This window comes from Parus major, chromosome 13, assembly GCF_001522545.3.
Source record: "Parus major isolate Abel chromosome 13, Parus_major1.1, whole genome shotgun sequence".
In the NCBI taxonomy this organism is placed as follows: Eukaryota; Metazoa; Chordata; class Aves; order Passeriformes; family Paridae; genus Parus; species Parus major.
In genome coordinates, this window is record NC_031782.1 from 2,552,353 (window position 1) to 2,578,135 (window position 25,783).

At 43.6% G+C, this 25,783-nt stretch overlaps 2 protein-coding genes and 1 long non-coding RNA gene across 4 annotated transcripts in view; all 3 read left to right on the forward strand.

The window, feature by feature from the left end:
- Positions 1 to 11,192, forward strand: part of CPEB4 (cytoplasmic polyadenylation element binding protein 4) — a 37,336-nt gene extending 26,144 nt beyond the window's left edge. For both annotated transcript variants that reach the window (XM_015641708.3, XM_015641709.1), the window contains 6 exons: positions 1,022 to 1,195; positions 2,224 to 2,313; positions 2,756 to 2,874; positions 3,688 to 3,802; positions 3,987 to 4,168; positions 6,784 to 11,192. In XM_015641708.3, the coding sequence (XP_015497194.1) occupies positions 1,022 to 1,195; positions 2,224 to 2,313; positions 2,756 to 2,874; positions 3,688 to 3,802; positions 3,987 to 4,168; positions 6,784 to 7,011 (908 nt within the window). In that variant the 3' untranslated portion in view covers positions 7,012 to 11,192. The remainder of the gene's footprint in view (positions 1 to 1,021; positions 1,196 to 2,223; positions 2,314 to 2,755; positions 2,875 to 3,687; positions 3,803 to 3,986; positions 4,169 to 6,783) is intronic.
- A 401-nt stretch (positions 11,193 to 11,593) lies between these two features.
- Positions 11,594 to 14,115, forward strand: LOC117245112. The gene is made up of 2 exons (XR_004499345.1): positions 11,594 to 12,135; positions 13,103 to 14,115. It is a non-coding gene; the product is annotated as an uncharacterized LOC117245112 (long non-coding RNA).
- A 4,677-nt stretch (positions 14,116 to 18,792) lies between these two features.
- Positions 18,793 to 25,783, forward strand: C13H5orf47 (chromosome 13 C5orf47 homolog). Its single transcript, XM_015641710.3, has 5 exons — positions 18,793 to 19,642; positions 20,250 to 20,338; positions 21,779 to 21,881; positions 24,010 to 24,056; positions 24,441 to 25,783. The coding sequence occupies exons 1-5, from the start codon at positions 19,387 to 19,389 to the stop codon at positions 24,465 to 24,467; spliced, it is 522 nt and encodes a 173-aa protein (XP_015497196.1). The 5' UTR covers positions 18,793 to 19,386; the 3' UTR covers positions 24,468 to 25,783.

Sequence of the window (25,783 nt, forward strand, 5' to 3'; positions counted from 1 at the left end):
GGAGAAATTAACCTCAGCAGTACCTTTCTGTGGTAGATTGGGATGAATCCTGAAAAAGCAGACACAGTGTATCACATCCTAGACAAAAGGAAATGTATCCTAAAACTTGTAGCATGCCTCATTACTTACTCTCCCTATATATATTTATTCCTTAAATGAATAGTTTGTTGTGTAGCTGTTGAATATTGGAACTTAACAGGGAATTCATGGCAGAGAACAGCTCCTGTGCTCTGTTTATGATATTATACAGTGGCATTTATAACAAAGAATCTTATTTAAAAGAAATATTAAGGAACTCTATGATAAAGGATTATCATAGAAAGATGCTGGACTGTGAGGGGAACAGTTCTCATTTTACAACATTTTGTCTTAGGGTGAGACCATTAACAAAACTCTGTTGTAACACTGAAGAAAAGTTTTAGGGGGGACAAAATTTTCAGTGTTTGCAGTAAATGACAGTGGGTTTTCCTGTTTTCCTCAGGTTATTTTTGTTATTTATTAGTGGGTGGTTTATGATATGTTTTCATATCAGGTAATTTATACGTGTATTATATTTAATTGGTAGATTTCTTATTTTCCCATTTTCATCTTGAAATTGTATCTATTCCCTGGAAGAAGCTGTTCATTGGAAAACTGAATATAAGGCTTGATATTGTGAAAACCCCAGAAACCAAATTGGCTGTTCCCTTCCCTTCTTGTACTTTAAAAAAAAACCTCATTGGAAACACAAAATGTTATGGAAAGCAGTCAGCTTGAGCACCCGTTAGAAATCCTGGTTTGTTACCATTCAGAGGAGGGACCTTTCCTCTGAAATGAAGCATTTGAGCTGCTGGGTGATACTGAAAACTAAAAGGGTGCAATGAAATCGAGAACATAACTGCTCATTCAGAGTGCAAAGCACTCCCAGTTCTGCTGATGCAGCAACTGGTGCATTTTCCCCAATTATTCCAACAGTGTGCGCTTTGTTCTGTTAGTATGGTTTTTTTTCCCTGTTTTTCTTTTTTTCCAACCCCCTCTTCAGGTCAGTCTTCGCTGTTCCCGATGGAGGATGGGTTTCTGGATGATGGGCGTGGGGATCAGAGCCTGCACAGCGGGTTGGGGTCTCCTCACTGCTTCTCCCACCAGAACGGGGAGCGCGTGGAACGCTATTCCCGAAAAGTCTTTGTTGGGGGGCTGCCTCCGGACATCGATGAAGGTACAAAACCTCACCCAGAGCAGCTGCTGGGCTGGGAAACCTTCTGGCTGCCAGCTCATGGGATGGGTGTTTTCCAAGCTTTGATATGGAAATGGATCTTTCTGAGTTTAGGCCGTGGTGCTGTTCTGCCTCGCCTTGCCACGATTTAAACTGACTTCATCAGGATAAAAAGTACAGAAGTGCAAAATTAAACAAGCCAATGTCACCTGTGGAAACTCATAAATTCATTGCAATCATTTTACAGGCCCCAGAAGTCAGCAGCAGGAAAAGCTGCTCATAGTTTTATAAGGTCTGTGTAGGGTACCAAGACCTAACTCTGGTTCCTCCTGTGTAGCTGAGGTTGTTTCCTTCCTCAGCAATGATTTTTGTCCTGTGGTAACTTCTGACCTGTGTGTGGTGAGAACCCAGACAGGATCTGTGCAGGGCTTCCTGAGGCACCAGGGGTTTGTGGTGGGTCCATCACAAGGCAGAACACTGCAGTTGTTAAAATAAAATTAAAAAGTCACTTATAGGTGCTGAGAAGCTTCGTTTCACCAGAGCTCTGTGTTCTATGGGTATGAGCCTGCTGGGATAATGGTTAGAAGAAATGCAACTATAAAGTTGAAAAGATTTTTTTACTTAATCACAGAATTGTTTTACTCCCCACTTTTTCTGTGTCAGAGTTTGTAATGCACTGCTGGGACATGGCAACTTAAATTTCACGTCATCCATGAGAGTAGGTGAAGCTGGATTATTATAACTGTAAAGATGGAATGGCTCAGCTTCTCTGAATTAGTGGGTTATGAGCTTTTATTTATAATTATCAGTAGAAAGAAAAGTTTGAGCTTTGGCTTGTCTTGTTTTATAAGGAGTGTTCTGACTTGTCACTAAGATTCCCCATCAGCTACTGAGCGCTGCTGTGAGCTGCTGGACCTGGAGGGTCACAGAATGTTTATTTATGGATGAAGCTACCTGAAATCAGTGTCTTTCAAATGCCTGAAGTTCAGTTTATTTTAAGCTAATGCCTTTTCCCTTCTCTCCTGTTCCAGATGAGATCACTGCAAGTTTTCGGCGCTTTGGACCTTTGATTGTAGACTGGCCACACAAGGCAGAGAGCAAATCTTATTTTCCTCCTAAAGGTAAATGTCTGTAAACCAATAAAATCAGCATTTTAGAATATGTTTTTGTGAGAAAACATAAGATTGGTCTGACAGTGGCACAATGTTTACGGGGAAAAAAGAATTTAATCCTTGGGATTGTTCTCAGCTGGTTTTGAATATGGCTTTGCAGTTGTTATTCACTAAAAGAATTCCTCCTTAACTTCCTGTTTTTACTTTATTCCATTTTCCCTCTTCCCCCCTGTTGTTGTACATGTAATAAGAGCTTTTTAAAGGCACTAAATGCCTTCCACAGCAGCTGGGATGAACAACCAGAGCACTTGTGGCTTGGAAATGTGTGCTGAGAGCACCTTAAATCTTTTCCCTTCCTGTGTGGCAGCATGATGTCAAACCTAATTCTGAGTCAAGTTCTGATCCTATAGACAAACAGACAGCAGTGATGTTTGTGTTTTCCCTTGGCCAGGATATGCATTTTTGCTGTTCCAAGATGAAAGCTCTGTGCAGGCACTGATTGATGCATGCATTGAAGAAGATGGAAAGCTCTATCTCTGTGTTTCCAGCCCCACTATCAAAGACAAACCGGTAGGTGGAATTGTCAGGGCCTGCACAATTCCTGGGTGATAATCACAAACTGGGCTCTTCACACACAGTTTTTTCTGTCCTCAGAATGTTAATGTTAAAATTTCTTTAAGGTGTCAAATAAGGAAAAGACCAACTTACTGCTTTTGAACTAGACATAAGGAAGTTTTATAGTCTAGTTACAATGCCTATTTTTATTAGAAATAAATGTATTTCCAGACAGGTATTTTATTCTTGCTAATGATGAACATGTAGAATTCATATTGTCTGAGTGTTGTCTGTAACAGATAAATCCTAAAAAGCATACCATGGCACTGAACTGTAAATTATTAATATACAAATGGCTGGGGGGCTGATGCAAGTCTGTCAATAGCTGGGGAGAATTCTGCTCTAGTCCTGTGCTTCAAGTTTTGGCCAGCTGTAACCAAATACAGAGCAGCACAGTAACTAAACAGGCAGGTCTGAGTCTGCTGCACTGAGATAAGGCTGGGACAAGAGGAGCAGTGCAGATCTGTGTGACCAGGGGGGTTGTACAGCACAGCTCAGTCATGATTAAGTAAATGTGTCAGCAGAGGGTGAGGGCTTTTTCCCCAGAAACTTAGGTAATAAGCAAGTGATGAAATTTAGCATCCTCAAACGGTCTGTCTTAAGAGAACTTGTTACCAGTTCATTTGGAGAAAGGATTGCTGAACAAGTAGAGTTTAGAAAGTATAGCTGTTTAAGAAGTTTTCTTCTCTGTAGGACACTGTTGTAATTTATATTACTGAGACACTTTGAATTGTGAATGGTTAAAAAACCCAGGCTTTTTGTCCTTAGGTTCAGATCCGGCCTTGGAACCTTAGTGATAGTGATTTTGTTATGGATGGTTCCCAGCCTCTTGACCCAAGAAAAACCATTTTTGTTGGTGGTGTTCCTCGGCCTTTACGAGCAGGTACACACTGCAGCACTGGGCATGTTGGATGTGCAGCCTGGTTTGGGGAGCACTGGGGGAAGCGAGCCTGGCAGCGAGGGAATATCGAGCGTGGTGCCGCAGTGGGGGACACCGAGCGGCCTGAGGTGGTGCTTTGAGAGAAACAAGCGAGCCTAGAGCTGTTTGGTTTTGCTTTGTGCTGCAGTGGAGCTGGCGATGATCATGGACCGGCTCTACGGAGGGGTTTGCTACGCCGGCATCGACACCGACCCCGAGCTCAAGTACCCCAAGGGAGCCGGGCGGGTGGCGTTTTCCAACCAACAGAGCTACATTGCTGCTATCAGCGCCCGCTTCGTCCAGCTGCAGCACGGGGAGATTGATAAACGGGTAAGGCCTGCGCCCCTCCCTGCCTCACTGGGCTCCTTGGGAATGTCACACCAGCTCAATCCCAGTTTAGGGCCTCTCAGATGCAGCACGGAGTAAAGCCGGAGCGGTGGGGAGCTGCTGCTGCTGGCACGTGGGAGGTGACTGTGAAAAAGATTTTCTCGAGTTGCTGAGTGTAGTGGGAAGTGTGGCAGCTGCCTTGGCCTTTTCCAAGAATACTGCGCTCCTCAGATGCACCCACTGCAAGGATTCGTAGTGTTTGTGAGATGCAGGGAGGGACCTGCCTGCCAAGGATGGGGCAGCTCTTACTCCTGCTCTGCAGATTTTGGAGCAGGCAGAACCACCCCAGTGTGTGCTGGGTGTCCAAGAGCATCCTGGTAGTGCCTTGTAAACTTGTTACTGTGCCCTGCAGCCTCGCAGTCACCCTCCACAGCCTGTGCAAAGGCTGTGCTTGGTTATTTCATCCCTTTGTTATTGTGCTCCTTCTTATTTTAAATTAGAGGAATATGTCAAATGGATCAGCACTTAGCTTTCTTCCCTCTTCATCTCTCTAAAATGTAACTGCCAGTTACAGTGATCTTCAGACCACAGTTTTGAGAAACTCAGATGCTCACAGCTCCTCTTGTAATTCATCCTTTGTCTCTGGATTTTTCCTACATGACTGTCACTGCTGATCTTAATTTTATAGTTAATACAGTGGAAAACCTCCAAACTTGGCTGATTAGCCCATTATCATTTCACTTCTGCTTCGGCTATAAAGCAGAAGAATTGTAACAACAATTTGACTGTGGGCCTGTGAATTGGAATGTCTTTGTTCTAATCTTGGCTCTGAAATAAGTTCTGTACAGCTTTGAACAAATAATTTGGGCTGCCCTTGTGCAACTTGTGCTTGCATAAGCAGACACTTGGGTGAATAGGTCCATTGAAGCTGGTGGGACTACAAATTTAAGTAAGTACTTGTGAACTCTGAAAAAAACTTTTGCAATCTATTTCCCCTTCCTTCTCTCCTCCCACTCCTTATTTCCTCATTTTTTCTATAAGTTTTGTGTGGGGAGATAAATACTCAGAGAGGATTCATTCTAGGAGAGACTGGGTGCATGAGGGAGGTAAAAATCCAGCAGCACTGGTTTTTATCGAGGTTCTATTTATTAACAATTTCCAGACTGTTTTTCTGTGAAAAGAAAAATACTTAAAAAAACCAGCAACAAGATGGGATTTCCTGTTAAATTAGGCAAGGAGGTGCTGCTGAAGGGTGTGCCCTGAGATAATGAACAGGAAGGGTTCAGTGGCTGAGCCTCCCACCCTCAGTGGGCCTGATGGAGCTGCTGTGTCCAAGAGCTGGGAAATCCTCTGTGCCCAGCCCAGGCAGCAGTTACAGCCGTGTCACACTCAGAAAAAATGTTCCAAGGACACCTGAGCTGCAGTTTGACCTCTGAAGGCTGAGCAGAGGGATCAGAGCCACCACACGAGTGGGGCCTGTGTGGCATCTTTGTCCTTTTAGTGCTTGGAGAAGGCAGCAGTCCTCAAAAAGCCTCCAACCTCCCACTGCACAGCAGCTCAGGGCATGGGGAATGTGGTGTTAGGAATATTTGCCTGCTTTTCTGCTCTTCTACAAATTGACTGAGTTGGCAGGGCGGGGTTTTGGGAAATGCAAGTGGAGCACTGAAAGAGGAGAAAACCAGGTCATTAAAAAGGCTGCTGTGCCGTGTCTGAGCAGTTTATGTGTCCTGTAAGCAAAAATGACATCAAGCTACTGCAGTGCCATCTGGACTGTGATAAAATTGGGTGGGTTTAAAAACCCAGGAACTTGTCAATGTCCTTCTTTGCCTGAGGTGTGTCCGAGGCCTGTGAGGTGCAGAGAGGAGCAGCCCTGGGCCAGATGCAGAGATACCAGTCACAGCCTGGGTGTTTGAAAATGTTGGTGAAAACATCACATTAAATGAGCTTCAGAGAAGGTGCACAAACCTTTCTGGAGCAAGAACTTGTACTTATATTTATTTCTGCTGTTCTGAATTCCTGCCCATTACCTGGCCCTTAATGCCAGCAGCGTAGGAGGGCATCAGTCCCATGGTAAGCCTCTCACTTGATCCCAACAAGATCAGGTGGATTTCCTTTTGCTGAGAGGACTAAGCCATGGAAAAAATACAGAAATGAAGTGTTTATTTAGAGAATAAAGGACTTGTCTTAACGTTGGAAATTCCTACACTGAAATTTGCAGGCCACATTTAATCAGCATTTTCAGTGTTGTATAAACAGTTCCCATTCCTGCCTGAAAGGGACGGAGCTTAATTTGGCATCAAAAACAACTCCCATATTATCCAAGGTTTTGGTGTCAGTCAGTAGGTTGTTAGAGCTTTTCTATAAATCAGTGGCAGCAGGAGTGAGACTGATGGTCAGCACTGATTTCTGGGCTTTTTCCTAAGGATCAAGGAGGGGCTAGAAGTGTTGAAATGCCTGGAATTTTGGGTGTTCGGTGGCCACGATCATGGTATCATGGTGGGGAAATCTTGGGTGCAGCATTCCCTCCTGCATAACTGCTGTCTGCCCTGCTAAAACACAGGTGTGGAGTTAAGAATTTGCCCTGAAGAATGACCCCCTGTCTCGTTCTGTGGCTGCAGGTGGAAGTTAAGCCATATGTCCTGGACGATCAGCTGTGTGACGAGTGTCAGGGCGCCCGCTGCGGCGGGAAGTTCGCCCCGTTCTTCTGCGCTAACGTGACGTGTCTGCAGTATTACTGTGAATATTGCTGGGCTGCTATCCATTCCCGTGCCGGCAGGGAATTCCACAAGCCCCTGGTGAAGGAGGGAGGGGACCGCCCGAGACATATTTCATTCCGCTGGAACTAAAGGATCGCTCATTTGCAGGCCTCCAATTAAGTGCACTCTTCTGTTCTCCCCGACTGCCCTCCCCACCCCTCCCCTCACTCACAGCATGTCCTTTTGTAGTAGTCTGTAATTTAACAATAGTCTAATGAAAGAATGACCTATAATGGGTATTTTATAGAATCTTGTCATTGAAAACTGTATTGGGAACTCCTTTTCGTATCGATAACATGTTGCAAGCGAGTCGCATTCTCTTGTCTTTACTACCGAGAGAACACTTAATTTCCTGCAACGTTTTCTTAGAGGAGAGAAAAATATTAAGAGAAGAGAATTGAAACAATAGAGTATTTTGGTTTTTTAATTAAATTATTGTTAATAAAGAACATAATAATACTTTTATTAAATAACCGTGTAACAATAACACTATCAGTCTGTTCTGACACTTTTCCCCCAGGGAAGCCTGTTTTTGCCTCTCTTTTTATTTTTTTTTTTTATTTTTTTTTTGTTTGGAGTTTGGATTTTTCCAGCAACAGATGAAGTTAGCATTTACCTACCAACAGGAAAGAGCATGTTTAAAGCAACAGAAATGCATGAGCAAAGTTGAAGCAGCACTATAATAATGATCTTTTTTTGTTTTTCTTGGATTTTTTTAACTCTTTTAAGGGTTTTGAGGCTGAAATTTTAGCTCGGTGTGTATCTGACCGTGCCTCTGGCTACCACCCACATCCAAATTACTAACGAGATAGGCAGAGCTTACTATATTTTCATCAAAATGATTACATTTTAAGAATTCCTGAATGTAAAAGTTGAGTAAAGTTACTACTGAGGGGGGAGTGCACTTTTTTTTTTCTTTAAGAGAACTCAATTGTCTGGTTACAGCCCTAGATATCCTACCAAAGCTAGAGTAATGACAACTAGTGAACTGGCATTTCCTCTCCTGAAGGATAAATATATAGATTTTATTTTTGATGGCTATATATAACTCTATATCCTAATATACTAACATTCATCAGGGGCCAGCCTTTGCTCTCCATTTTGACGTGAAAAAATAGAAAACCTAAAGATACCTCAAGGATATCACTGATTTTTACTGGAGTTTTGATATTCCATTGTGGCACACAAACTCAAATTGGCTGCTTATTGGTTTCCCATCTTGGCTGTAAAGTCAGTTTTCGATCCCCTCAAATTTAGCTGTAACAGAAGGCATGAACCCAAGGAGTTTGCAAATCCCGCTTTGCACCCTTGGCTGAATTCTGTGCGTGGAATGGTGCAAGTGTGCAGATGCCTTTCTTAACTCTTCCTGTAGAAAGAATCCCAGCTCAGATCCCAGCTCTTCAGAACTAATTGTGGGGAGATAAAGACACGCAGGTGGAAGTGCCAACATCGCTAATTAACGCCGGCTTTATTGGAACTCAGTCCTACCTTGAGAAGCATCAGCCCGGGACACGCGAACCGAACGCTGTGGGTGCAGAGGGTTTAGTTTGAAACAGATGAATGAAGGAGTAGTTCTGAAAATTTATTTTTAGTACTTTTGAACTAAATGCCCTGGCCAACTTCTCCACCAAGGATGTAGCAGTGTGCAAACAAAGTGATTCTGTGGCAATCTCTGCCCGGCCTCAGGGGCCTGGGACCACCCGAGAGTCTCCCAAACCAAAGATTTGCCCTGGCACTGCTTGGAAAAAACATCTGCTCCCTTCAAAGCCCCCCTCATCCCTTTCCCCCTGCCCCCATTATCTTTATGAGAAGCAGTTTTTCTGTTCAATACAGGCTTTAATGAACTGATACCTTACCAAGTTCCAAAGGTCAAAATGGAGACATTTGCTGTCTATTAGTCAAGTATAGCAAGGGAGCTGCTTTTACTGAAATCCCTGAAAATATTGACAACAGTAATGCAAATGCAGAGTGCTCTTGTGTAGATTGTCAGGGACCTTTTTTTTCTCTGAAGTACATAATTCTAGTTGGAATGTTCCTTTCATTTTTTTAATGCTTGTAGGTGGCTTGGGGTGTGCTATTGTGCCGATCCTACCCAGCAAACAGGTGAGGTGGGTTTCCATTACAAGAAAATAACACTGTTTGAGAACTAGCTTTGAATAATAATTTTTTCCCTTTGTACATGACCTGCTGAATTTCGGTACAGTGTTTTTGTAGCTAACTTATTTTGTCATGCACATAATGTATATTTGTTATGCACTACTTTTGTATATCTTGTTTTTCCAACAGTGAGCATTTTTAGGCACACTTTTCACTGACGGGATATCTCTTTATGCAATACCTCAATTTTTCATATTGCAAAGAGTAGCTTTTTGTACTTTTATTACTGAGAGATCTTCATATACTTCATTTTTTAATATAAATAATTTTAATAAATTTTATTTTCTTATATTCTGCTTTTTATACATTTCAGTGCTCTGCATACATTTTGAATTATGGATGTTGTGCACTGGCAATGCTATTTTAGAATCTGCAGAGAAAAGAAAGCATGTTGCTTAAACATCTTAGCCCAGCACCAGGTATTTGGTGTACATATAATTTAAGAAATAGTATATGTAAAGTTGAGAATTAAAGAAGAAAAAAGCATGAAAGTGACAAATGACACTTGTCTTTAGACCCATGAAATTTAAATGCATAAATATAGTGTAGAAATTTAAAAGTTCAAGAACCATCAAAATTGTCTACCGCTTCTTACTGAGTTTTTAAAAATTATACACAAATGCAGACGTTTTTGGTGAATGTTTAGCCATTTTTATTATTAATAAAGAATCGATGTTAGGTGTTTGATGCAGAACCGTGTCTGCTCTTTTAAATTATATTTAAAGAATAAAAGAGAGCCTGCTAGGTGGCAGGCATGTAATGTTAGTATGCATGACTAATGTAAGAAATCGTTATTCTACTAATATTCACTTGTGATTGTGTGACAAGCGTGTTTACAGATCCTTTGGTTACACTTCGATTTACAGGGCATAAACAATTCTCTCCATTACTCTGTGCTTCAGCAGTGCTGGCCAAGCCTCCTGATTGCACGGGGCTCTTTGGGGTTACCGTGTAGCCCCAGGCTCATTAACGTGTAATTAGCTACCGGTGGGGGGGTGTCATTAATGAGCAGCGGCGTGCCCGGGGGAGTGACAGAGTAATTCCATGGTTATTTTTGCAATGTAAAATAAAGTGTTTCTGATTATTTTATATGTAAAGGAACCCCACTGCCCCGTGCTTTTTTGGTATAGTCTCTACTTCTCCATACACAGACCTCTGCAGAATGCAAATTTCAACCTTGCAGTGACTGAATTTAGCGTTTTATAAGGATGCTGTTGGAAAGACTTGATAATTCACCCCTTGTGTTTTTGAAGAGTTCAAACCTTCTGTTCAAAGGTGATTTAAAACTTGAATGTGATGAATTGTGGCAAGTTAACTTCAAGTTATGTGCAATACCTATTTCAGACTTCTGGAAGATCTTTGCAGTGTAATTCTTTGTTTTTAATTGCAGACATTTAAAAATGTCATTTTCTACTGTTCTAGTAAATCCTCTTTCTTGCTGGTGTTTCTAAAGAAAAGAATCAGAAATCAATCTTTCTACTAATGTAAATTTGAGATTATTTTTAAAAAAAAAATGGAATAAAACGTTTTGGTCATTTGCTTTATTTTATTATCTTATTTTAAAGCTACTGTGATAGCGTTGTAAGAATTGGGACAATATTGTATTCAACTGTTTTATTTTTTATATTTTTAAATTTTAAAGTATAATTAGTTTTTATAATTTTCATCAGATTTTTTTGTTATATTTTTTGGAAGTGAAACTTTTAGCAAGTGGGTGTCTAGTTTTTACTAATCCCTAATATGTTTTTCCCCCAATGTATTGCTCATATTATCAGAAGGAAAAGTTATTTAAGTATGTCAGTTAATTGTACTACTTGGCTGAATTTCCATATAGTTTTTACTGTGTATGGGGAGGTTGTAGTATTTATTATAGCATTTTAAATAAGGGTAATTCATTTTTTATTAAAGTCATTTTCACGTTTAAGTTCATATTTTTGTATGTTCTACTCTAAGTTATATAACACAAGTTACTTTTTTTAAAGAGTTCATTTGTTGAAGTGCTAGTGAAAATTAATGTTATTAAATAGTTTGCAAATGACTATTTATACCAGTATGCATATAATTTTTAAATATTTGTAATGTGAGATGTTGAATGAATAAAACTTTTAACTCAATGTTTCTCCTTAACCTTTTTACTTTGAGCTTCCTGTAGGAACTCGTACCTTTGTGGCCGAAGCTCCTGAGGCTTGGGGAGGGGATTTTGTTGGGCACTGTGGGGTGAAAAGGGCATTAGGGGAAGTTCTGCTGCCCTGTTCTGGTCACAGATGCAGCAGAAGTTCCCTGGGGAGATGAAGATGGAGCAGGTGAGGAGAGAACCACCGAGGCACAGGTAAGCCCACAACGGTTTGGGCTGGAAGGGACCTTAAAAATCATCCAGAGCCATTCCCTGCCATGGCAGGGACACCTTCCACCATCCCAGGCTGCTCCAAGCCCTGTCCAACCTGGCCTTGGACACTTCCAGGGATCCAGGAGCAGCCACAGCTTCTCTGGGCACCTGTGCCAGGGCCTGCCCACCCTCACAGGGAGGAATTTCTTGCCAGTATCCCATTTCTCCCTGCTTTTTGTCAGTGTGAAGCCATTCCCTGCGTCCTGACACTTCATCCCTTGGAAAAGGGTCTTTCTCCATCTTTCCTTCAGCTACTGGAAGGCCACAGCTGGGTCAACCCAAATCCTTCTCTTTTCCAGGCTGAACAATCCCAGCTCCTTCAGCCTGTCAGAGACCACGGAGCAGTGGAACACAGAGAGAACCAGAGCGGAGCCAGGGCAGAGCCCAGCGAGGCAGGGACAGACAAGGAATCCTTTTTAATTGTCTCACCCTTGTGGTGTGACAGTAACAGAGGGAAGGCATCTGAGATTTTAGACAATTGCTTGTTTCAGCCTTTAACGTAAAATATCTACATAATATCTATGTAATATCTGGAAAGTCGTGTGAAGTGTTGCTACCTTACAGATGTGCTCCTCAAGGGCTGTTCTACAGGTGCTTAAGGAATCTCCAGTTGTGCCGCTAATCTCGAGTGCCATCACTGAAGGAATTGTGGTGCAAATGCTCAGTGGATGGTGAGTGTCATTCCTTTGTGTTGGTGCTCCGCAGATCCTGCAGCTCTGATGGGATTAGTTCTGCCAGTGCTGATCACTCCACTTGCTTTTGCCTTCATCTGCTGCAGTGGAGCAGCTCCTGCCTTTGGAAATTGGTTTTTAACAGGAATGCAAAGCTTTGCTGGTGGTACCATGCAGATATTCCCAATTCCCTTGCCATGACTGTTAGAACAGAAAGCTGGGATGCCTGGGGTCAGGAGTGGCTGGAGGTGCATTGCCTGCCCAGTGAGTCAGGAATTCCAGCCAGACACCCTTGACCAGTTCCAGCTTGTGACTTGGCTGGGAAACTTTATCCCTCTGTTCCCTGCACCGGGATTGTTAGGAAACAGCCACAGTTCTTGACATTGTTTTCAAATGCAAATGGTCTTTTAGACAACATGTGCTTTCTTACATGTTCATGTTTTTTCACAAGTGTGACAGACTTGAAATCTGGTCCTGGAGTATGGAAGGTTTAAGGCTTTGGATGATGTGGTGGTGGAATCAGCAATGTCCTTCACAAACAGGGCACTCCCTGCCCGACTCCAAAGTCCTGCAAACTCACGAGAGTTTCTCAGGATCCAACATCTGATTTACAGTTGGGGATGACTGTGTATATTCATTCTAAAATTCTCCTGTTCTGAAGATTACAGAATACTTGGTGAATGTTTAAGTTTTTTTACTAGGCAGACCCTAAAACATTGAAATCAATAAGGGGAAAGGTCTGGATCATTCAAAACTCCAAATAATCACTATTGGGAGTGATGGGCTGATTCTGAATTGCTGGTTTCTTGGGCAGATGACACAACAAATCCATTTTGGGTTTCACTTTGCACTGAAGCTGTAAGTAAAAGCTGCAGGCTTTTTACCTCCAGAAGATGGAGGTAAGCCCTGCAGGGTGGAATTCCCGAATTCCCACCGTGTGTGAATCCCAGCTTTTTCCTTCCACCAGGAGCTGACCCCATCACACTCCCCGGAGCTCTCTCGGGTACCACTTGCCCTGAAGGAGCTGCCACATTCCAGGCGGGTGCAGGAGGTGGAAGCAATCTCCCCCTGATTTCAAGGCTGAGCTGATCTCCGGGATGGGCTCTGAGCTGCCAGGTTGTTTTGGGACACTTTCTGCTCAGTCCTGACTCTTCCAAAACGCTCCGTGCGGCTCCAGGGAATCTGGGACGAGTCATAGCCTCGGAAAGGGGAGATGAGGAGAAGCGCTGCCATCCTTTTCCCTGTGTGAAATGAGCTGATTCAGTTTGTCAGAGTGAAAAACAGCCTGTGGGATAAGAATATCCTCGCAGCTGTCTGTGCACTCAGAGGAACTGAAGGGGGTGAATCAGTGCTCTGAATACATCACTGAAGTCTTCCTGCATCCCCATGCTCTGATTGATGCCATCAGATATCACCTGTTTTCATGGCACAGGAACTATAATTTCCTGACTTCTTGTAGGGCTTGTCAGAGAGACAATTTAATACTAAATGCTGATTTATTTGAATGCATCTCTCCCTAAGGGAAGCTGCCTCAGTCACTTTGTTTATGGAGCGTGGGAGACCGTGTTCCGTTAACGTTCCTCCACTAAATTTGCTGGTCCAAAATTCTCAGTCCTCCTGCTATACATAAAATATAGAGATGTATTAAGTCAGTGTTTGATTGCATTCTTCCTCCTGAAATTTAATTTTGGTGAGTCATGAAAGTTGAGATTAACTCCTCTGGGCGCTGCACAGGTCAAGGAAGACTGTGAGGACACATTTTTGGGTTTGTATTATTCTTAATGTTTAAAAGTGATATAGTTTTATTCCTCTTAGCCATGGAATATTTTTTTTATTCCAAAACTATGAGTTGCTTTGCTTTTCATGGGAGTGAAGAACATTGGTTTTAAATGGCAGTGATGGGGTAAATGCAGTGGACACAGACTGTGTGCCTCAGTAACTCAGACAAGATCTGAAATCCACGGAAGGAGAGCAATGCATTAAAAAAAACACCTCTGCCAGTCTTCTCCAATGCAAGCCTTGAAAAAAAATGTTTGCTCAGTGTAAATCACCATCTGACATCGCTGCTGACTCACAGAGCAGGATCAGTTTGCCCAGGGATTGTTCAGGCCTTGCTGTGCATTAAGTTGTCAGTTTGGCCAAGTGTCACTTTGCAAGGCAGTGCTTGTGGCTTTAAGCTGACGCCGAGTGCTGGGCTGGGTTGGGAGCACGTTCATGCCGAGTGTTTCTGAGTTTAAATGGGATCCCTTAAGTTTCTGAGGCATTCTCCTGGAAGCAGCAGCAGTAGCCCCCAGCTCTGCTGCAGTGGGCCAGCTGTGCATGGACAGATGCTCTGTACACACTGGCAAAACCAGCCCAGCTCTTCAGTCAGTGGAAAGGGAATTTGCTCAAGCGTTGCTGTCACAGGGGGTGTCTGTGGAGGAATGTGAGGGCAGAACAAAGCAGTGACTGCTGCCATTTTCTCTGCAGAGGGAGCAATCCATGGAGACAGAGCCCTGCTCTGCTCCTCCCCTGGCAGCAGTCACTGCTGTCTCTGGGGGAGGGAGGAGGGGATGCTCAGTGCCATTATAGGGTGGCCTTGCTGCTGAGAATCCCAGAACCTTTTGGGTCAGAAAAGACCTCAGAATCCATGGGGTCCAAGCTGTGCCCAATGCCCATCTTGTCCCCAGCCCAGAGCACTGAGTGCCACCTCCAGCCCCTCCTGGGACACCTCGAGGGATGGGCACTCCTGCAGCCAGGCCTGGGATCCTGTTGGATCTCAGAGGAGAAGTAAGAAATCGTGAGCTTTCTGTGCTTGATCTTGGGTTATCTACATTAATGCTGAATTTGGGGATGATTTGGGGATTTTTGCATTTTAAATCTGCATGGACCAGGATTCTTTCAGTATCTGGAGGGTAATGGCAGGAAGGGCTGAACTTCCTCAGCTGTGTGTTCTCTCAGGATCTAACTGCACATTCCCCTGAACAGGAGACTTTTAATCTTTAATATCATAGTCTCTGCAGCCTAAAGCTTGGTAAAGTTTCCCTGTCTCCGATTTGGAAACAAATACCAGTAACTTGAACATTTAGTTCATTTTTCATTTGGAAAATGAAATCAGAGCAAGTGAAATCCTCACCTGCCTTCTGCTTCATCCACTTGACTACCAGCCTTTCCTGGAAATCATGCTGTGTCATTCTGGTGTAATCTCGGGCTCATTTTGTCTCCTTGAGTTTTCCCCATAGTTTTATTTCCAGTTGGCAATCTGTTGAAATGCTGTAACACAAAGTTCTGCTAAGCCAGAGGGTTTGATCTCCTTGACGTGGGTTTTGCTGTAAAGCCTATGGATCTTCTCACTGATTTGGGAATCTCTCTAGGGGAGGCTCAGGCTTTTATGTAACACAGTTTATAGTCTGCTCAATATTTTTATGCACAGCATGAAGAGATGGGAGAATTGGCTTCTCCTTATGAGTGGTGTGGAGGAAGGGATTCCCATGTGTGTGGTTTGTAAAGCAGTGGGAGCTGTGCAGGTTCACTGCTGTGAAATGAAGGTGCTGTTCCATTTTCTCTCTCTGCTACCCCATTTAGCCAGGCTAAATGATGAAATTTTACAACTAAGAAGAAGCTGAAGGCAAATTCATTGCTTTGACTTAGCAGAAGTCGTGACTTTTGTTTTTGTAATGATTCCTAGTTACACTAATAAATGGTCCCCAGTGTCTTTTGTGCAGTAAGCACATACTAACGAAATCCCTCATTCCAGTGACTTATTAAATATTCTGTGAAAATGAAGGTGATAGAATAATTGTTTGTGCTACTGCTGAGGGTATAATTAACAAGGTTTGAGTGCAGCTGTTGTCAGAATGAGCACACTTTTCCCTGTTCACAGTGTCACAGTCTTACTTCAGATGTGTTCACCCTTTCTAGTTGATCAAGATAATGTTACAGTTAATGAGCAATGGCCTTGCTTGGGGTATGTTGAATTTTAGGGTAAGCTTAGGTGAGATGCATGTAATAATTTTCTCCCTGTGAGGATGGGGAGGCCTTGGCACAGGCTGCCCTCTGGATCCCTGTAAGTGTCCCAGGCCAGGTTGGATGGGGCTTGGAGCAGCCTGGGACAGTGGAAGGTGTCCCTGCCATGGCAGGTGCAGAATGAGATGATCTTTAAAGGTCCCACCCAACCCATTCTGTGTTTCCATGAATTCTGTGGAATCATGTGAGTATGTTCCACTGCAAAGAACACTCAGAGAAACCCAAATCTCCACCAGCAGCAGAAGGGTGGTTTTTTGCAGGGAATCACCAACCATGCGTGCAGCAATGTCCCAATGGCTCCTTCCTTCCTTCCTTCTCCTTGGCACCGGCTGTAGGCACCAGAAACTGCCTCATTTTAAAAGGGCTGTCAGAGCTCATGGATGATGACACATCCTTGGCCAAAGCAAAACTGAAACAATGGAATTCAGGAACCATCTCAAGTCGTGAGATGGAGGAGCTGCCATTGGAGCACAGAGCAAGCACACGATGAGGTGCAGGCTGAAATCTGGAATCTGGGCTGGTTTTAACCAGACAGTTGCAGCTGTGGTGAAAAGCTGAGATGTTTGCTCAGAGTGATTCATACAGAGATAGTGGCCAGCTGGTAGTCAGTTCACACATGTGGAAAGGTGGGTGAAGAGCAGCCTGCAGCTAAAATAGCTGAACTTGACAGATCTGCAGAGAGATTTTAGGTGGCATTGATTTTTCTGAGTAGCAGCAGATCCTAAAAAGGATCTGAGCTGAATTTGCATTTGAGATCAAAGCACTGGCAAATGTGCTGTTGGGAAAAGCGGACAAAATGTGCCCCACGAGGTCTGTGTGTTTGTATTAGCAGGGTGGAAGCATTTCTGTGAGTACAGGTGCTGAGAAACCACTGCCTTGGCAGCCGTGGTGCCCCGAGGAGGCCGGAGGAAGGAAGCAGCTGCCAGCTGGCACAGGCAGCTCCTGCCCTGGCAGATACAGCAGTGAGTGTTCTGCACAATGCAGAGACAGTCATGGAATGAACACGGGGCTCTTTAGGTTTGTGTGTGAGGATTCACTGGGGGGTGGTGGTGTGGGCAGCATTGCAGCTAAAGAAGGGATTTCTTTACCAGGGCTTTGGGATGGATGGACCTGGGGAAGTTTGTAGGCCAGGACCTTTTTGATGAAGCTTTTGGGTTTAGTACCCCAAACTGAACTCACTGGCTGCAGCCTCACTGGTACAGTTGGTAGTGCAGCTTTTGACAGAGGAGGAGGGAGTTTGGGTTTGTGAAGGAGTGGAATTGAGAACTGTAGAACCACAGTATCCTGAGTGGAAGAGAACCACAAAGGTCATTGATCCAGCTCCTGGCCCTGCCCAGACCCCCAACAATCCCAGCTCCATCCCTGGAGTGCTGTCCAAGATCTCCTGGAGCTCTGGCAGCCTCGGGGCCGGGACCATTCCCTGGGGAGCCTGGGCAGTGCCAGAACCCTCTGGGGGAAGAACCTTTCCCTGATATGGGAGGTCACAGTTGATCTCAAGGCTCAGAGATTGTGTCACACCTGCAACCTCCTTTTTCGTCCGCACCCTTTGGAGTCTGCAGGAGATGCCCTTTTATAACTGGGAAACAACAAATTACTCTGGCGAACTGTCACAGGCTGTGTCTGTGCGAGCTGTTTTTCCTCGCTCGCGGCTGCACAGGGGACATGCCTTTTGCCGGCAGTGTGTACAATAGCGGCAATCCGCGGATGCTCGGCAGGCCGCGCCGGGGCAGCGCCGGTTCGGCGGGAGCGGCCGCCACCTGCCGGGGCCCGCCCGCACTGCGCCGGCCCGGGAAGCGCTGAGGGGAAAACGGCTCCGGCACCACCGAGCCCAGCCCAGAGCACCGAGTGCCACCTCCAGGGATGGGGATCCAACCCTCCCTGGGCAGCTCCAGTGCCTGAGCTCCCTTTCCATGGGGAAATTCCTGCTGAATTCCCCATTTCCATGGGGAAATTCCTGCTGCTGTCCACCCTGAGCCTCCCCTGGCCCAGCCTGGGGCTGTTCCCTCTTGTCATGGTAGCCCACCTGGCTGTCCCCTCCTGGCAGGAGCCAGAAGGTCCCCCCTGATCCCCCTTTTCTCCAGGCTGAGCCCCTTCCCCAGCTCCATTCCCTTCTCTGGAATGACCACAGTTTGCTTCATGGTCTCTTTGGATCCAATTCCCGAAGGCAACACCATTCATGCTGCCAGTGCTGCTGAAACAATTAGGAAAAATCGGTATTTCCATAGAATTTATTATTTCTAATTTCCAACCTTGCACAAACTGAACTCTGGGAAGTAATCTGGAGCAGTATTTTAGTGACAAAGAAAACATCAGTGGGATTTGAAATCCTTCTCTGTGAGCACAGGTGACCAGGGCTGCTGTGGCTGCTCCTGGATCCCTGAAGTGCCCAAGGCCAGGTTGGACCGGGCTGGGAGCAGCCTGGGATAGATGTCCCTGCACGTGGTAGGGAATGGAACTGGATGGTGTTTAAGGTCTCTTCCAACCCAAACCATTCCATGATTCTATGACCTGAGCTCTTGAGTGGTTTGAGAATTCCAGTTGTCACTATCCATATCCAACAAACCCATGAGGAGCTGCGTGTACCAGACTGACCCCGCCAGGCATCCTGTGTCACATATCTGTCGCTGCCTGAAGGACAAAACAGGTATTTGATGTTTCATTATTGCTCAGTGTGTGGCTGGAGCGGGTGCACCGTTTGGAGAGGAAATCCTTCTATCAGTGCAGGCACTGCAGCAGCACCCGCACCAAAGGGATGCCAGCAGTTCCCCTGCTGCAGAGACAAACAAGACATCAAACAACCTTCAGCCCAGAGTCCACTTACCACTGGTACAAACAGATCAATAACTTGCATGAAATTTATCAATACGTGGCTTCGGGCAGCACAATGTGTGCTAAACTCTAGCACTGGCCCAGGGACGGGGACATCCAGCCTCTCAGTCCCCAGCTCCCTTCACCGACCCCTGGCTCCCCTCAATCCCCGGCTCCCCTCAGTCCAGGCTGGTCTCACAACCCTGGGCTCCTTTCACCGAGCTACCCCCCTCACTGACCCGCGATTCCCCTCCCCGCCCTTCAGCCCCGGCTCCCCTCACCGGCCCCTCGGTCCCCAGCTCCCCTCGCCGCCCCCGCAGCTGCGGTTCCTCTCAGCCCCCGGTTCCCCTCAGCCCGGTTCCCCACACCGACCCTCGTTTCTCCTCACTAAGCCTCAATCCCCGGCGACCCTCACAGCGCCCAGCCCCGCTTCCCCTCATGCCCGCGGCCCCGCCGCAGAGGGAGCGCGCTCGCCGCGCCCGCCCGCCCGTGCAGTTCGTGTACGTGAGCAGCTTCGGTTCGCACCGCAGCAGCGCCGTGATCCACCTGGGCCGGGGCCGCTGGCAGAGCCCCGGGCAGAGCTCCCCGGGCCGGGCTGGGGCCCCGAGGGCCGCCCCGGAGCCGCGGGCCGGGCCCAGCCCCGAGGGGCGAGCGGGGAGCGGCGAGGGCAGAGCCGGCAGCCGCAGCAGCAGCGGTACGTGAGACCCAGGGACAGCCCCTGTGTTTCGGGCTCTCTGAGGGCTGGAGGTGGCTCAAGTATTGTCTTGATTGTCTGTACCAGGAATAGCATGGCCAGCAAAACACGGGGGGGTGATTCTACCCCAGTTCTGGACACTGATGAGGTCACACCTCGATTGCTGTGTCCAGTTCTCGGAAAGAGAGGGAATTAAAAGCTCCCAAAAGTCTGTTGTCTAATGTGTGGGTGCTGTGTAGTTTTGAAATCTGTTTTGTGGCATTTGAGAGACACTCATTTGCCCCATGGTTGTATTGGAGTAAAGAAGAAGGGGACAAGCTGCAGGGTGTAAGGATTGATACCCTGTAAGGTGACCAGAAATAAGGATCCCTCTGGAATTATAGAGTGGTTTGGGTTCAGAGGGACCTTAAGGGTTATCCAGTTCCACTCCCTTCTAGGAGCACTTTCCACTAGACCAGGCTGTTCAGAACTCCATCCAGCCTCTCTTGAACACTTCCAGGGATCCAGGGGCAGCCACAGCTCCTCTGGGCACCCTGTGCCAGTGATCAGCATCTTCCTTAGGAACATATTGTAAATACTCAAAAAATGCTTTCTAAACTCCTTCTAGGTGACCCTCAAGAGGCTAAGGCTGACGTTTTTGACTTTCCTGTCCCTTCAAGAAACGTTGATAAAGTCATTAAACGAAAGAAGAAAAAGGTATAAAGTGTGGCAGCTCAATTAGCTGCCTTGGCATTTGAGAAAGCTGCTTGTTCTCTGTGTGTGAAAGCATGAGGGAGATTAAAAGATGGAATTGCTAGCCTGTTACTGAAAACCTTACTTACAGAAAAGAAAAAATGGTATTATCTTCCCTCTCTGGAGGCTTTAAAATTCTGGCTCTTATTCAATAAAGCACTTAAGTGTGTGCTTACCTTGAAAAATGAGAGTATGCTGTTGACTTAAAGCCTGTACTGAAATGCTTTGCTGGATTGGGGCCAGGGTGCAGAACACCTTGGGGGTGAAACCCAGCAGGAAAAAGCTCTGCAGCTCCTCTTCCTCTCATGTTTTAAACAAAGAAATCCCACAGGTTACAAATAAGCGAAGGCAGGAACCCAAGCTATTAATGCCATCCTTGGAGCAATGCAGAATTACCTTCTGCTTCACAAATGTGTTTCTGTTCCTCCTCAGTAGTTCAACAAATGCTTGAAATTTTCAGGGGGACATTTGTTAAGCAGTAACTCATTATGAGATTCTGTAATGTGTGAAGTACAAGTAATCAGCTAGACTAGAACAGAGTCATGTCATAGATACTTGATTTAAAAACAGCAAAATGCTACCAACTGTAGAGGAACAGTTAATAACATCCTGGATTATGGCTCTCCTGTGCACTGAATAGTCTTCAAAAACAATGAGGAATATATAGAACGTTTTAGCAGTAAATGTCCTCGAGAAAGGAATTATCTTTAGATTTAAACAAGCTTCTCAGATGGGGTCCAGCAAAAGTCCAAACATCAGTGTGTCAACAGCCATTTCTATTTGTTAGGCCACCCCTGCCTGAATGCTTTTGTCCACAATTCCAATTTCACCTTTTTGATGAACAATTTTGGAATGTGCCCACTATGGACAGAGTTTTGTGCCTCTAAAGTAAAGCTTTTCAACATCTATAAAACAAATTAATGTGGATTTAATACTAAATAGGCAAGAGCATTGCTATTCTGGAATCTGAATTTGGGGCCTCAGTTATGCTGCTGCTGAGGGACCACATGGGAAACTTTTTGCTCTTGGAAAACTACACAATTTATTTTTCTCCCCCTGTTTTGGATGACTTTGAAGAGAGAATAGTGGCTCTGCACACGTTTTCATGAGCTTTGCTTATCTGGAAGGGCACTTCTCTAGTCCTGGATAAACACAATAATTCTAGGCAAGAAAGGAGGTGGAGATCTCATGTGAAAAATCATGGAGGAATTTATGTTTCTGACTTTTAAATAGAGGTGATTCTTCCATATATCCCGCATATATATCTCTCCCTTCTTCCCTTCTTCCCTAGTCTTCAACAAAAAAACCCCAGCTGGATTTCATAGTAATTGTAGGGAATTCAAAGTTCTGCCTTATAGATGTTTTAATGCAAACTTTTAATATGCTTCACATTTTATCTTTCAGTCCAAAGTCTGGCACAAGGTATGGAAAGTGATTTCAAGAATGCTTGAGGAAAATGAAAGGTTCAGAAGTCGACTGATGACCTGCAGCCGGGTTGATGGAGAAGGTAGGAAATGAATTGATAAGGTTTCATTTTACTAGAGAAAACAAATTGTTAATACAAGTGAAGATCCCAAGGTTTAAAGGCAATTTGGCTGTTTGTTTTAGGTAGTAGGTTTTACAGCTCACAAATGGAATTCATTCCATGCTCTAGGCACCACCAGATTTTAGGAAAAAACCCTTTTGTTTCATGGAGGGTCTTGTATGTGTTAATTTGATGGAAGGATGGTGGAAGTGTTTGCTACAGCCTGACATTAAAGACATGCACATAAAACATCTGCAAGTTTTTCTGAACATGTGAAATATGTAATTAAACTTATTCACAGATGGGTCCAAGGCAGTAGTATGAATAATAATTTATTTTTTCAAGTAGGAAAATAGTGGTTGATTTCATACATACAATAAATAAATTACATGCTCCCCAAAGGTTGCTGTAACACAATTTAACAAAACCATCGAACATGTTCTCACTCTGTGCCCTGAATGCAGCTCTTTCATTACTGGAAAATGACTTGGGAATTAAAACTGGTGCTCTGCATTCAGCCAATTTCAATTAGAGGCATTGTAGCTGCTGCACAATTTAAGATAATACAGTGTATGCTTACAAATGGAATTGGAATTTCTGGCCTCACAGTTGGATGAATTATTAGGAAAAAGAATACACTAATCCATGAAGAGCTACCAGGCAAGTTAAAAAATGCCACTTTCACCCACAGCACTTTTTCTTCCCTTGCATTGGTGCTGATGGAAGTTTTCCACATGTTGGGGTGTATCTCAAATGTAGGACCACTCCTGCCAGTGCCTTATTTTGTAAAATGCTGGATTAGATTTCCACACACATGACAAGAAAGTACTCCCTAAAAAATCTTCTTCATGAGAACAAAAGCAGTTCAATTCTGGTTCAGAAGAGAGATTTCTACTCCAGTGGATGTTCCTGAACAGGAGAAGAAATTCCACTGAAATACGCTTCAACAACTTCCTCCACAATTATTGTGCAAATATTCTGCATTGTGTGTAATCTGTTGGTTTGAAACCCGATTCCTGATTAATTCTGGAGTTATGACATGACATTAATTATTCATTATGTGCTATTCATATTCATATTCAAGATTCCATTGGTCTCTGTCATATTTCTGTGCTAAGAAGTTCCAATCTAATAAATCTCTCCTCCCATGGAAGCTGTTCCATGTGCTTTCTCCCACAACTGAGATCACTGCAGAAGTGTTTGTGCAAAGCTATTCATGCATATGTTGGATATACATTAAGATATACATGTTATATATATGTGTAAGACACACACATCCATGGATGTGTAGGACAGTGAATTTTAAAAATAAAAATCTCCCTGGATTTATGTTTGCTTGATCTCAAGAGAAAGAAGAAGAAAAAAGAAGGAGAAATCTTTAATAGATTATTAAATTTCAAGTTATTGTAAGAAAAAAGCCCCAAATCCTGCTTATATAGGGTTTCCTGGGTGGATTTGCCATCTTCCCATAATGGCTGATTTTCTGTTTGTTATGGATCACCATGTGCTTTTCACCTTGGATTTATGGACAGGGCTTGTTCCCTTTTCAGCCCTTTTCATTTCTTTTAGAGAAAGATAATTCTCTTTATATATAATTTCCAGTGACTTGAAAAACCTCACCAGCCAAGCAATCCCTCCTCCTCCCTGCTTACTCTAGCCTTAATTGTAATTTTACCCCTTTCTCAAGAGCTTTAACTGAGAATCTCCTATTAAGCTGTATTTTAGTGAAAACCATCAACTCTAATACCTTCTTTCTAATTAGCAGATTTTGCCCAACATCAAATCTAGGAAATAAGTCTCCTATTGATCTGAATTTTTCATTAATCAAGAAGCAAATGGAATAATTCTAGAAGATATTTAGATAGGGATCAACAACTCTGAATAAACTGGGTTTATTTTTATCTTCTTTTTTTTTTTTTTTTCCCTAGATTAATAAATTTGGAAAATTAATGCTGCATTTTATTACCTCTATAAATAGAGATTTTTTTTAGAGAACAAAAGTCTACTTGAATTTTAATGCTGCCTATTTACTCCTTGGAATGTTGCAATTAAGATTAGATTCCATGTGACTGCAAATGATGATTTTCCTCCACCTGATGTTCTCCTGCAGGCTCTGACACGATCCAGAGGTCACAGAATGGGGCATACCTGGACAGGGTATGTAGACAGTCCATTAAAGGCCAAAAAACCTTAAAATAAGCAAATTAATAATATTAAAATCATGCACTGATCTTGTTTAATGTTATTTTAATAAGTGCCAGTTATATTCTAAAGTATTACTGACACTGAGCTCAATTTTTTTCAAGATTTCAGTGATTTGGGGACCAGAGCAGCTCCATCCTCACAGGGAGGGCTCTGTGCTTTGCCAAGGCAAAGGGAGGTGGATTTTGCCTTCTGCTTGAGCTAAATCCTTCCCTGATGGTCTAAAGTACAATCTGAATAATCTGAACAGTCTTTATTTGTCCCACTTGATACAGAGACTTTTTTCTTTATATTAATGGGAATGGAGCAATTCAATTTTATCACTTTTTTTTTCTCTAGGATGAGTCCATCTTTGGCTGGGTTTAGCAAGAAAAGAAAGGAAGATTCAGCCCCAAAGGAAATATAAACAAAGTGAAAGCTTTTATTTTGATCTAGTTCTTCCTGGAGTCAGTGCAAAGCTGCAAAGTGACTTCAGGGAACACAGGTTCTCTGTTGTTTACTTGGTGTTTGTGCTTCTGCTGTTTAAGAGGTTTGTTTTTACAGTGGCTTAAACAGCTCTGTTGCAAGATATTTATCTCAAACCATTAAGTCTGGTGTTTCACTGAGCTATTAGTTTTAGAAAGCTTTTTAATGAGCATAATATTGTGACAGTTTGCTTGCAAAAGAAGAGATACACATTTACTGTTGTCTCTGTATTTATATCTTTTATTTTTGTAGCTTGTCAGAATAATAAACACAAATTCAGTAAGGCAGTACTCCACACAAGACATAAAGCCCACTTTCCTTTTTTCCTGGTTTGAATAAATTTGGCTTTATGATATTAAAATATTACACAATAACCCTCTCTGTTTTTTCATCCATTTATACATGAATCTCAGCAAGTATTTAGAATATGAAACCAAGTGAATGTTTTCTCTCTCCTGTTCATCCTGAGGTTCATAATGGTATCATCACAATCGGGAGTTGTTGTTTATCTACCTGACTTCAATAACACAATATAATTTTCTTCTGTTCTGCAGCTTAATACTTGAACCCTTGATTGACTGTTAAAGCCATTTTAGCCAGCAAATTGTGTAAATGGAACATGAAAACTGCATAGAAATAGTTATGTATACGGGGTTCATCTCAGGAGTAAAACATTCACCTGTCACAAAGAGACGTCTTTGCTTTCAATAAAAGGATTGTTTTCTCCTGCCATAATGTCTTGGTGTTTGCAGATATAATGACTGCAGTGTCAGGGTGTTGAGCTTTAATAACATGCTGGTGATTGTGTCATTAGACAGCAAAGCACTTGGAAAGGTTTCATCTCTGTTTTCTTCCTGGTAAAACTGCAAGTGTGGAACTGGAATGTGCCTTTTCAGGGACAGCTGCGGCATCAAGGTTCTCTTCTGCTTTGTGGTTGGGTAATATTCGGATTTTACTTAAAATAGTTGACATTTCAGCTTGGAAAAGGAAATGGGAAGGAAAAGTATTCAATCAAGATGTGATCATTTTTCTGGCAGAGCAAAAATGTCACAGTTCTTTGGTATTTTCAAAACACGTGTTTAGAGACACATGTGAGATTTTGGGGTGGTTGAGGTTTTTTTTTTACTAAATGAGATGATCTCCCTGTCTCCACAGTTCTATCAATGAAATGTCTGCATTGGGAATATTTAGTCAATAAACCTGATTTGTAAATTGTA